Source organism: Corvus brachyrhynchos, unplaced genomic scaffold, assembly GCF_000691975.1.
Source record: "Corvus brachyrhynchos isolate BGI_N302 unplaced genomic scaffold, ASM69197v1 scaffold200, whole genome shotgun sequence".
Classification (NCBI taxonomy): Eukaryota; Metazoa; Chordata; class Aves; order Passeriformes; family Corvidae; genus Corvus; species Corvus brachyrhynchos.
Window position 1 is genome coordinate 4,105,820 of NW_008236184.1, and position 13,492 is coordinate 4,119,311.

Here is a 13,492-nt window from a genome sequence, read left to right on the forward strand (position 1 = left end):
CATTATGCACTTTTGTTCTTTCCACCTTAGCAGTTCATCTCTCTGAGTGGCCATTATCTCTTGAGAAACACTTGAGCATCACTATCATGTTCTCAATATTTGGTGCATTCTGGTTATTTGAAAACTGTCCTACTCTTTCAATTCTGGGTTTATCTTTCATTCTTACAGGTTTTTTATTTTACAGTTGTAGTCCAGTCTTGGGCTAGAGTCAGCTGCGATGAAACAGTAACCAACATGTAAGTTTCTGGAATTTCTTTTGCCTTTAAGAAGGCTCATTCAGAAAATCACATAATGACGTGAAGTGTGTTAAGTAGAAAGTGCAGCATGTAAGGAGCAGGTTACTGGATTTGTGTTGCAGCAAGCTTCAGGACTTCAGGAGGGAATGAAGTGGGTGTGTGTTGTGCTTTTTTTTTTGCTTGTTTGTTTGGTCTTTTTCTTTTCATAATTAAAGTCAGTGATGGACGGCTGCTGCATTTAAACAAACAAAAGGTGTGAGGCATGAGCTTCTTAAGTTTTACTTTTTCTTACCTTAATAGGTGTAAACCTGCTTAGGTACACAGAAGGTTTTTACATGATTCAGGATAGTATTCAATCCATGTGCATCAGCAGTGGTTCTCTCATACTGCATCAGTGTGTCACAGCAAGTAATGATTTGGGTTTTGAACCTGTGGATATTTGCCTCAATGGTAAATGAAGGAACTCATACCAGAGCTGAAGTCTGATTTCTCTCTGCATAGATAACATTGATAGCATAAATCACACAGTTCTGTCCAGTAAAGATCTTCACACTCAGAAGTAACTATACAAACACATGCACCTATCACATAAATTTCAGGAATTTATACAAGTAAATACAGTTTCTAGTAATTGTCTTCTGCTTCTGTAAGCAACATTTGGTATCTTGCAAGTTAAAAAGGGTGGGAGCATCAGCTTCTCAGAGTAGCATTAATCATTTTCCTTTGGCTATAAATCTGGGAACAAAATGATTAAATAGACTGGAGAAGAGGGAGTGAAAACTCAAATAAAAAGGCACTTACATTTATTGTGTTGCAAGGTTGTTTTTGGGAGCAGGGTATGTCTCTTGAGACTTTGTTTCTTATCCATTTTATAGAGCTCTGGCGTCTTAACAGCACTGCTTTAATGACTTGTTCTTGGGGTTCTGAGCTGGAATCAGCGTTTGCCAGGAAAATAAGCCTGTTACAAAGAGGTCAGGTTTCATGAGACAGCAATAGACTTGTAAAAACAGATTTTACTGGAACAAATAAAGTCAGAATTAGGAAGATACCAGAAATGTGCATAAAGAAAGATACAGAAGAAGCAAGTATTGAGCTAAACTGATAAACAATAGTAAATTTAAATGAGAGATAAGCAGGGATTTTTTGTTTCTAAAACTGCATTTAGTGACATCAATAAGTTTTTCTGAAGATTTTGTGCAGTTCTTCATAGTTGTGACTTTTGCTGTCTTTAAAGATGAATTTTCAGGGAAAATACATTGTTCCTGATCAGGTGGAAAAATGTTCTTTATATATCAGCTTCAATTAACAACTTGCACTGGACTTTCTGTACAGTGTACCTGAACCTGTTCTTGCTTGCTATTGTGATGGAATTTTGTGTTCTGTGAAATACTAATTGCCCTCAGTTTGCTTTGTAGTTCTTGAGAGTCTCGCCTCTGTCTTTCATCTTCAGCTGTAATGTACCAAGCGCATGAAAGTAAATCATTCTTGCTATATATGTAAATGAAAACCTAATATTATGTTTCTGTTGTCTCACTGTGTCCCTTTAAATAATTGTACCAATATAAGAAAATTCTGGATGCAATTTTATAGTTCCAATGGAGATGAAACTCCTAAAGCTGTGAAAGAGCTTTCCTTCAATAAGACTGTATGATTATCTTCTTGCCTTGTTGCAATGATCCTTTTTCATGCTGCTGACTGTGCTGCAGCTGTGTTACAGGATGGGTCTGAAACTCGCATCACATTGCATTGGTTTGGGTTGTTCTTATCATTTTTGCCTTTATTACATTCCTAGAAATTTTATTTTGAAATGTGAGCCAACTTGTCTAGTTTGCTGCATCATACTTTCAGTAAATAAATGAAGAATGCAAAGCGCTGTATTTTCTGTTAGAAAGTCTGTTAAGAACGGCTCTAGGGAAGTATTATTCTGACTCCAGGTGAACACACGTTTGCGTAGGGAGAAATTAGAATGAAGAAGAAGGGAAGGAAGTAGGACAATCTCGATGCCTTTTTTTCCTGTTTCTTTTTCCCCTCCTCTCTCTTTTGTGGTGGAAGACTACAGGAGAGCTGGGTTGCACCAAATCCAGCACAAAGCAAATCCGGACAGTTTGGAGTTATGGGAACAACCTGCTGTATTACAGGAGAGCTGGGTTGCATCAAATCCAGCACAAAGCAAATCTGGACAGTTTGGAGTTATGGGAACAACCTGCTGTATGTGCAGGTTATTTGCCTTTTACTGAGTCTGTTTTGTGCAGCTGAGCTTTTGTAGATAGCCAAAAAACTACAGTGTCTGTAGCCATACTTCTGATGATTCCTTTGTAATCAAAAGAAAGTCGGTTTAAGGCAAGAACTGTTTTTGTGTCTCCCCCAACAGGCTTTAAATGTGAGAGTTCTGTTGTAACACCTTTATGCATGTTGTGGGGGTTTTTGTGTTCTTGAACCTGGTACTGCTAAAAAGTGAAAGAAAGAGCAAAAATTGGAACCTAGTTCTGTTGGTGAGAGGACAGTTCTGTCTGCAGTGAGGGTGGGGAGGGAACAGACTCAAGAGTCTTTGGGGCTGTGTAAACCTGCTGCCAAAAGCACAGGTTGGGCTGTAAAAATGGGTACCAGGAGCATCTCTGCTTCCTGTGTCCTGGGTGTCTGAGCCACATTTGAGGTGCCAGACCTAGTTTACAATGGCCATGGTGTTTGCATCATGTGTTTCCAACAGCTTTCAAGTGGTTTTGCTGTACAAGGTGGTTCTGTTGTCTTGCTATCCACAGTCTTTGGGTGGTCTGTTCACGAAGCGACACACTCTCGCTGCTGATATGATTAGGGACACTCATTCCTGTAGTGCTGATGCAGCTACAGGAATGCAGTGCAAAAAAAAGTGGATTTATTCACACCTGGGAAGTGAAATAGGGATATGAGTAATAGGAATCTTTAAGTTGTGTAGTTAGGCCTGTGCTAGGAATTAATTTGTGCAGGGAAGGGAACTCAGGTGAGTTCACATTTCCTTCACACTCCAGTATTAATCTCTTAATGCTGTGCTGTACCATTAAAATGACAGGAAGGGGGAGCACTCAGTAGAATGCCTGGTGTGCATCAGTACTGCCTGTGTCCTCCATGCAGAATGGCATTTTTGAAATGTGTTGGAGTAAATAGGATGAAAAGCTATTGCCATTAATAAACAAGTAAAATAAAGAAATTATTTAAACACAAAGCTTGAATATTCAAGAGATGGGTAACTTTTTGCTGTTGGTTTATCTATTGCAACCATGTTTCTGTATCGTTTATAAAGGAGTAGAAATTTAATTGGAATCTGATTTTTTTAAAAACAAAAAAAGTACCATTGAGTTTACAGAGACTGTTCCCTCTGCAGTTACTGGGGGTGGAAACGTGTGTGAAATTATTTGTGTTGAGTTATCCAAAAGGAGTTGCTTCGGAAGAATTGTTCTGTTAGTTGTAAGTAGCAGTAAATAAGCAATTAATCAGCAGGTTTTGTATTACTTTCCCTTATTTTTTGAGCAAGGAAATCCAACAACTGATCAATTTCTTAGCTGTCTATTAGCTGCAGGGTATCTATTGATCTCCCACTTCAGTTGGCTCAATATTGTGAACTCCTCAAGTTGTAGATGCTCAAAATGACATTGATGCTCTGCACATCAGGAGTCAGTTTGGTGACTGCTCAGACTGTTGGGATAAAAGTGTTCTCACCTGCTTCAACTTATTTTGAGATTTTTTTAAAAAAATTTTTGATTTCTTTTTCTTACCACACATGAACTTGTACAACTCTGCAAATGCTTTATTTTATTAAAGTGAGTCAGGAACCAAATGGTGTTTTGGAAATTTCCTACTGTAGTCAAAATTTTTAATGCCAGTCCCAAACTAGTTGAATTGACTTGAACTTTGTTAGTCTAATAATTGATATGGTTACCAGCTGCATGCCAGTCAATTTGTATTCTTAATTCTATTTGAGCATGTCATATTTATTCTCATTGAAACATTTTTTACTGAATTAGGTTAAAGCAAAGTTATTTTAAGTAAACCTTCAACCAGTGAAAACATGCTATTGAGCTAAGGTGACAAGGCAGTTAGAGCCATCTTTCTTTGCATACAGAAATAAAAGGACTATTTGAAGTATTTCTGGGTGTTTTTACAAGTTGATCTATGAACTAGAGTTTGATTTAACCAGGAATTTTTTCTCACTTTAGTCTGTTAAAATTGATGTTCTCTTATTTTTAGCCATTTCTGCATTTGAAGTCCAGCCACTTTCAACTGAAGTCCAAGAAGGTGGAGTAGCTCGATTTGCCTGTAAAATAACAGCAAACCCTCCTGCCACTGTGACATGGGAAGTGAATAGAACAACTTTACCTTTAATCATGGACAGGTATGTAGAGTTACACATCTTAGAATGTATTTTATTCTTTGCCATCATTTTGATCCTGCTACAAGAAGAAAATCAGAATACTTGCAATGCCATTACATTAAAAAAGTTCCATGACAACTATTGAAATAGCTAGTCAGAGGTATGTTGCTAATGAATTTTAAATACGTGTTGTGAGTGCAGACCAGAGTCACCCACTATTGTCTGCACAGTAATCACTGATCTTTGAACTCTTATTGGTGAATTTTGTATGCAAGTCATCCTCAGGAACAGGAATTGCAGTGGGGAACGGAATGGGTGAACTTTGGCTCTGGGAGTGGTCTGAACTAGTGGGGTTGCTTTCACTGAAGAATTGATGCTGAACTTGTTTTTCATTAGAGGGACAATAAAGAATTATATATACAGAAAATTGGATTAAAACACTTGATACCAGGGAAATTCTATGCAAGGGGTCGTCTCATGAACTGATTAACTTGAAGAATAGAGTCTGCTGTCTGCTAGATTCTTTCCATGTCCAGTTTGTGTTCATTGAAGTGACTCCTGTCCTTTTTGACCTGTAATTCCATTTGAACGTGTCTAAGATACCCAGCATGCAAAGGAAGGAAAAAAGAGAAACTAAAAATTGAAACCATAGGTGGGTTTCTGGGAACTGTACACCAGTTTGCCCATATATCAGAAACTGCTGTAAAAATCATCCAACCTGAATAGTATGAATGTACTAGAAGGCTAAAGAAGGTTGGGATAGTTGATTCTGAGGCTGAGAAAGATCTGCTTGTTGAAAGTAAATTCCTCTGCTCTCATGGTGGTGCTGGGGGGAATTCTGCCTGTAGTTCAGAAAGGCAGGAAGGTGAGTCATGTATCGGGAATGTTTTTGAGTCTCCAGCCTGCTGTTCCCAGGTCAGTGTAGCAATGGCTGTTTGTAAATCAAGGAGTTAATTCCACAGTGGTGTTCACTGGCTGAATGTTTACCTACATTTCTTTTTTTTTGTTTCCGTGGCAGGATAACTGCTCTGCCTACAGGAGTGCTTCAGATCTATGGTGTTGAGCAGAAGGATGCTGGGAATTACCGATGTGTTGCCACGACTGCAGCCAATAGACGTAAAAGCACCGAGGCAGTGCTGAGTGTTATTCCAGGTATTTACCATGTGAGAGTTTTTCAATGGCATCATATTCTTTCTTACAGTATAGCAAAAACACCTAGATGCCTTGACGAGATGTAGGTGTCCCTGAACCACTTGTCTGAATAATTTTGCTTGCTTGTATCTTGTGCCTAGAATATTGTTCAATGTAAGTTTCCACAATTACTGAAATAAGGCTTTTGTGTAAATGTAACTTTCAGCATCCTTTAAAAAAGTAGTTTTATTTCATATTAATTGAGGTTTTGTTCAGCTGTGCTCACTTTTTATCATTTTTGTTTATCTCTGCAAAGCCTCAGAATTGAAGCCTTTTCACAAACCATCTATAATAGCTGGTCCTCAAAACATTACAGCATCTCTTCATCAAACTGTCATACTGGAGTGTGTAGCCACAGGGAATCCAAAGCCAATCATCTCATGGAGCCGATTAGGTAGGTCTTGAAATTACAGCATGTGACCTTCAGCCTGTGGAGAGGAAGTAAAACTGGAAAGAAAGGATTTGAGCAATTAGGTTTCTGTTCTGAAGCTTTGTGTAGTAGGTAACAATTAGTAGGTTAAGGTAGGATGAGTGAAACACTTTCAGTTCCATGCTACAGTACTGCTGTTAAGAAGTCCCGAGTTTTTTGGAAGCTTTGGATTCCTTGATTCTGCTGTCAATCTCGCACTGCCCCCGGCACAGGTTGGGAACAGGGACAGGCAGGGTGCTGACCTCCAGGGATCCCTGACTGGAGCAGAATCAGTGGTGTGGGCAGGTTGTGGTGGCTGCATCCATGAAACAGACCTTTAAGTGTTTCTCCTCCTCTTCTTCTTAGAAGCCCTATGAGAATTGAATTGCACCCAATCAAATGGGCCATTCAGACTATAAATAGGTATAGACAAAACCAGGGTAGTCAGCTTGGGAGGGTAGAAGGAGGAATGCAGTAAGAATATTAACATTGAGCAGAGCATCACATTTTTTTCATGAAAACAACTTATGTTTTCATTCTAAAATGTTCAGAAATGTGCAAGTCAGGACTGCACATGTAGAAGCAAACCATGAAAAACTTTCCTACATTTCTCTTTCTAATGTAAGAAATAAACACATCTTTCCTGACTGATTCAGTGGTTCTTACAGAAAAACAAGTAAGAAAAATGTTCACCTAATAGTCATAGAGCATTTGCTGCGAAAATAGGAGAAAATACATGGTAATCAAATATACTAATTTTATCTGCAGCATAATTCAGGAGATGGATGATCACTGTAAAGATGGTGTGTATGTTGGTAGTGATGAACTGAATCATGGTGCCAGGCAGTTGGGGAGGTTAACTTCTAGCTGAGGTGGTGAATTTCAGATATAAACCACTTGAGTAGGTGAAGCCCAACCATCTGAATGGTCAGGAATTAGTGAAGAGCAAATTAAATGCAAAACGGAAACCTCGACTCCGATTTCCTTTGCACCTTTTGACTTTTTTACTCTAATCTAAGCCATTACTGCGTACGCAACCTAATTTAGATAAGTTATTGAAATGATCAGCCTTGTTACCCGCTTCTGCTGCTCTCTCAAACAGACCATAAGTCCATTGATGTCTTCAACACCCGAGTCCTTGGGAATGGGAACCTGATGATCTCTGATGTGAAGGTGCAGCATGCAGGTGTCTACATCTGCCGGGCCACTATTCCTGGCACCCGGAACTTCACAGTGGCAATGGCAACTCTCACTGTGCTGGGTAAGCCCGCTTCCATTTTCAGTGTGTTTGAACACCTTGTGTCTGTCTTTCTGAGCTCTGCTGTGTACTGGGCTGACATTTTATCTCAAACATCGTGCATCAAGGACTGTAGGAAAACTGCAGAGATTGAACAGATCACAGAACTGTGGCTGCCTTCTTCTGTCTGTTGACTTAGATGAGAAGTGTCAGATACCCAAGATTTGAGCTGTGAACTAGCACTTGGAGATACCCAGGTGCAATGTTTGCTCTGGGAAGACAGGCTTTCAACACAGGAAAGGACCTTGTAACCAAGTAGAGATATGTTACGTGTATCTATAAGAGAACAGTATGTCACAGTCTGGAGTTTGATTTGTTTGTATTCATAAGTGCATGAACAAAAATACTTTCAGTGCAGATAGTGTATCTTTAAACACATGTGCTTTGTTTACAAGGAACGTTCTTTCTGCGCGTGTAGATTTGTATTTGGGTGGCTTGAGGAGAGAGGTTTTAATTTGGAAAATTTAGTAGTAGTAGTAGGACTACTGTCCTTGCATTTGTAGGGGCTTGGTTTATTAATTATTTTTTCCTCTTGTAACTTATCTGTAGCTCCACCTTCATTTGTGGAATGGCCAGAAAGCTTAACAAGGCCTAGAGCTGGTACTGCTCGTTTTGCTTGTCAAGCAGAAGGAAATCCTGCCCCCAAAATTTCATGGTTAAAAAATGGAAGGAGAATACACTCCAATGGTAGAATAAAAATGTACAACAGGTAAGACTGCAATTGCTGTAGGAGAGCTGTGCTAATGATGTGCTACCAAAAGATGACATTCCAATAGCTAAATATAGCCAGTCAAGATATAACTCAAGTAAACCTGAAATTGGACATTAAATGTAGTGATGGATGCACATTAATCAATACCTAAAATAAGTAAAGCTTATGTGATAATTGCCTTACCTGGCAGGGAGGGTGGTGGGCAGGACTGGACTAAAGACTTTCACCACAGAGTTGGTTTAGATTTACACAGTAGCAGAATCTTGCCACTACTTCTGTTGAGTGAGCAGCTTATATTAAAGAGTTGGTTCAGGAATTACAAGCTGAAGGTTCTGCTTTTTGCAGGGAGGGAATAGATGTGCAGCTTTGTTTTCACTGTGCCTGGCTTTGGAGGCACGAACAGAAACATGGTGGGTTTTGCAGAACACTTCAAGGTGCTAAATTTCACTGCTGTGCATCCATTGCTAATAGAAGAATTTGTGGCATGTAAGTAAATTATGCTAAATTTAGGAAGCAGAGGCAAACATAACTGTTGTTGCATTATGTGGAGCTAAGTTTATCCAAGATGTGAGCTTCTTTTCCACCTTTTTCTTCCTTTTGGATCCAGTAAATTGGTAATTAACCAGATCATTCCTGAAGACGATGCCATTTATCAGTGCATGGCTGAGAACAGCCAGGGCTCCATTCTCTCCAGGGCCAGACTCACTGTGGTTATGTCAGAAGACAGGCCCAGTGCACCTTACAACGTCCATGCTGAAACCATGTCGAGCTCAGCAATCCTGCTGGCCTGGGAGAGGCCACTGTATAATTCAGACAAAGTGATTGCATACTCTGTGCATTACATGAAAGCAGAAGGTAAGCAGTTTGATTTAAATGCCATCTAATGATTTGTATGTGATAAGGACTTGAATGTCCTTGCAAAGACTGTCAGATTTGAATGGTTCACATTCAGGGCTGCATCAGAGCATTCCAGCATATAAATGCATACTGTAATCAACAGGCAAGCTTGGGGAAAAACGCTTTTGCCACGTCCTCTCATTTGTGGGACTGTGTTCTTCCGACGTACCTGTGTCTGATGGCTCCAGTGAGCAGATTCTGAAGTTAGGAGTGCACTTTGGAACCTGGGGCCTCCATAGTGCTCTCTGGACTTCCCTCTATCCTCAGCAGCAGCTTCTGCCTATTCTCTTGTGTGTGTGCTTGGCAGGGAAGAACAGAGCATACAACAGACTCCTGGAGGATTACAGAGTTGAACTTCTCAACACAGACTGCTCTTTTGTTTAGATCTCCAAATTTTTGTGACTTTGCTGGCTTTGATATATTTGGAGTAGAATAGTTGATACTTTGTCTTAACTACCTTCTCTTAAAAGGAATATTGGCCAGTTGGTAAAATCTACTCTTCTTTTACCCCTTGGTGTCCCGTAATGAGAAAAGTCTACTCAAACACAAGTGCTGAATTTCCATGAATGGCTTATCCCAGTCTCTGGAATGGTATACAAGTTCCTGTATAGAAGGGAATGGATAGTTGGAATAAAAATGAGCAACTAGGCATTTTAAAATCCCTTAATATTGTGTAATGCTTAGCTTTGAGTTAAGGTAATATAAGGTGGTAAGAAACAGCCACTTTTCGAAAGCAGGAGCTGGTGTCTTACTGATTTGGAAAATTCTTAGATGCATGGCTTCAAGTAAGCTGCATTGCAGCTCTGTTTTCTAGGAGTGATTTCAGTTTCCATTGCTATTCAGTAAGTGGTTTATTCAAGGACAGGACTGCAGATGCTCAGCTCTGTGTGGAATACCAGCCTGCCATCTGCTAAGCAGAGGACAGGAAGGACAGCTTAATTAATCTAATACTGATGCAGGAATAGCCACGTTTGCTTTTGCAAGTGGGATATTTCAGGACACAGGAGAATTTTGTCTGAAGGACGGAAGGAAGGAAAGAGTTTTAAAAGATAATGAGAACAAGAGGTGTGGGAAATTACCCCCTACTCTTTCAGTCACTGAGGTATTGTGCTCACAATCCCCTCTTAAAGCTAATATGAATAAAGTCACATTGGATAAGTTATCTGGATAATTGTAGGGAGTAGAGACCATACAACTTCAAAGAAAACTGGGAAACTGTCCTTAGGGAAGTGTGTATTTGTGCAGGAAATACTCTTGCACAGTAGTGAAAGGAGTTATCTTCTGCAATATGCTTTTTGCAAAAATCATTTTGCAGTCCCTACCTTATTTGCTTGCTTATCCAAAGGTTATACTTTATGAAATGAGATTGCAGCTTGTCTTGGTTTAAAAAACAAAACAAACTTCAAACAAAAGCAAGCAACCAAACAGAAACCTCTGATTTATTTGAACTTTCTCAGATACCCATTTTTTTTAATCTTTTCTGACTGCCTTGTGATATTTATCTTATTTAATGTAATGTTGTTGTACATCCTTTCACATTAGTGAAAAAACTCACATAAGGAGAGTGGAGAGAGCTGTGTAAAGAGGAGTAATTATAGTGGTGGGATTCAAAATGTAGGTGATCTGCATGCATTTTAAATTTTGTAACATGATTGCGTAGTATCAGAAGTTTGCATCAAAACATAAACCCCACTTTTGTTTTATAGAAAAATGTTGAGCTTCAAGGGCTAGTGGACTGCACTTCTGTAAAAAGAATAGCTTTCTAAGTGATAGAATGATAGCCTGTAAACCTTTCAGGAGATGTTGCACTCCCACAGAGGCATTATTGAAAGTCTAGGAAATGCCTTTGTGAATAATTATCGCATCAGCAATCTCTCTAATGTAAATTCAGAAACATTTAAAGAAGTGCAAATTAAATATTAAGGAAAATCTTTTGCTGACATTCACACCATATCGGGTCATAGAAGTGCTAACATAGACTGTTGACATAGTCAACATCTTATTTACTGTCTAAGAATTCTAGATAATTACATATTAGTGTAAATGTTTTGTATTAATGTATTGCTTTCATTATTCCTTTCAGCTTATCTTTCCCCATTCTACCCTCACACCCTTTTTCTGACCCTAATGTAGGTTAAAAATTATCTCAGATATATCTGACTTTACTAGATTTTATCTTTGCTTGAAGCTTCTTATGAACATAAAGGTATAAATAAAAAAGTTACAGACATATTTCTCTCTTTAGTTAGGAACCTCATTTGCAAGTGTGAGTAAAGAACATAGTATTGCCAAAGGAAAACAGTGCTTGCCAAGTCTCCAAAGTTGTACTGATGTTTATGATTCCATAAACATTAAATAGAAAGCAGAACTGGATAATGCATGCATCATATGCAGTTTTAAGGAGTTTTTTTGTAGACATCACAATGTGGTAGGTGTTTTGAATACAAAAGATACCATCACTTATTGTTACATTTCACAACTCAAATACTCTGATGTTTCACTGTAAAAACAAGTTCAGGTTCTCTTCTCTATATAAAAAAAAAGTTAGTGTTTTAATCAAGCTAGTTGAAGAAACTAACAGGTGTGGGTTTTGTGTGTTTGTTTTTTGTTTCTTTTAGCAGAATATTTTACATTCAAATCGGGGTCATAGTAGCAAGAAGAATAAGGGTCTGATGAGCGTGCATGTTGGAGTGTGTTAATTCCTTGTTAGTGATTTAGAAAAGGCACAAAGGGAACACTGATTGTGATGGAAGGCAAGCCTTGTTCTCTATTGTGGCTGTTTCATTAGGGCCTCTGCATGAGGCCTAGCAATCCATTCAATGAGAGAACAAGTCCTTTTAATTTGAGCTCAAGGATCTTGTTTAGCAGGTCAGAAATCGTGCCTTGCAATTCCTAATTAACAAGCCATTAACTAGTCTGTTGTGAGATGCTTGTAATCTTGTCTAATTAAAATGCTATCAAGTTAATTCATAAATGTGGGAAAACTTAATGGTGGAATTTGCCTTTCGTTTTGTTTATAAATTCCGTTGTGAAGAGGAGGAGCTGGCTCTTACAGAGTTTTGATTAAGTTGACGTGCACTTGGTGTGAATTGTTCGTTAGCACAGCAGCTTTCACCACACTTGGTCCACTTTATAGCTTTCCTCTATAGGAATAAAGCCCAACAAAGACAAGGACTGCTGCATGCATTGCTATGCATATTTTCGTGTTAATTGCTGGCAATTTTTTTCTTTTTTTCTTTTTTTTCTTTTTTAACAGCTTGCTAAGGAGCCAAACATTTTTGAAGCTTATTCTGGTCTGTTCTTATTGGCCTTTTTCCAAATTAAAATAAAAAACGTGTCAATCAAATGTAATAGAAGTTGCATGGCTAAAATGAGATCCTTTTGCTGAATAAATTCTTTCTGTTTGTTTCTTTTGGGGGGCAGGAGGGTGTTTGTTTTGTTTTTGATGGAGTGGAGCCCTCACATTCCTCACAGTCTGCTATAGAAAGGCTCTGTAAATAGGTTTTGAAAAAAAATCCTCACTCTAAACAAATAGATTTAGAAGCTGGGTATGAATGATAAGGCTATTAGAGCTTGTCTGTTGTGTTACTGTACATTGGGCACAGTTTGTTGTGACTAATGCTAAATAGGGTTTAGAGTTGTATTCAGCATCCCTTATTGAGGAAAATCCTGAAACACCACAACCTGTACTACAGCAAGACACAGTTACTCCTGTGCATAAAAGAGCTTTTGCTTAATAGGTTTGAAAAAATAGAGGCAGGCTGGGGAAGCACATGAAATTAACTTTGTAAGATCTTGAAGCCAAAATACTGTGATGTTTGAGGCTTTTCAGGAATTTTTGTTTGTGTAACCTTTGTTTTATACCAGGTTTAAATAATGAAGAGTACCAAGTGGTCATTGGAAATGATACAACCCATTACATTATTGATGACTTGGAGCCAGCCAGCAACTACACCTTCTATATTGTAGCTTATATGCCTTTGGGAGCCAGTCAGATGTCAGACCATGTGACTCAGCACACCCTTGAAGATGGTAAGAAATTATTTTGGTGAATGTTTTTATGTGCACTGAGTCGAATTGTGCAGTGGTAACAGTTCTTGAGGGTCTCAAATTTCTGTTGATACCAGTGAGACTTCTGGGTACCACAGTACAAGACAGCCAGCTCATGAGAGGAATGAGAATAAAATAACATTCTGACAGGGCAACAATGTGTATTACACAGAGTCTCTTTCTCTGTTGAAAGACATTTCATTAAATCACGTTAATAACTATTCTAGGTCTTTAAGCACTTCCTTGATGATGAGAATTTGACAGTAGCCTACGGTTGGTCTCTGATGCTCTCTTGGGTATCTGAAATGTGGATCAAACTGCACACCTACTACATCTTTTGCAAATTTTGTAGGGA

General features: G+C 38.7%; 1 protein-coding gene across 1 annotated transcript in view; it reads left to right on the top strand.

The window, feature by feature from the left end:
- PRTG (protogenin) overlaps positions 1-13,492 on the top strand; it is an 87,603-nt gene that overhangs the window by 31,726 nt on the left and 42,385 nt on the right. The window contains exons 5-12 of the mRNA XM_017736862.1: positions 553-686; positions 4,458-4,602; positions 5,600-5,733; positions 6,029-6,166; positions 7,284-7,442; positions 8,028-8,187; positions 8,798-9,045; positions 12,955-13,119. Of these exons, the coding sequence (XP_017592351.1) occupies positions 553-686; positions 4,458-4,602; positions 5,600-5,733; positions 6,029-6,166; positions 7,284-7,442; positions 8,028-8,187; positions 8,798-9,045; positions 12,955-13,119 (1,283 nt within the window). The remainder of the gene's footprint in view (positions 1-552; positions 687-4,457; positions 4,603-5,599; positions 5,734-6,028; positions 6,167-7,283; positions 7,443-8,027; positions 8,188-8,797; positions 9,046-12,954; positions 13,120-13,492) is intronic.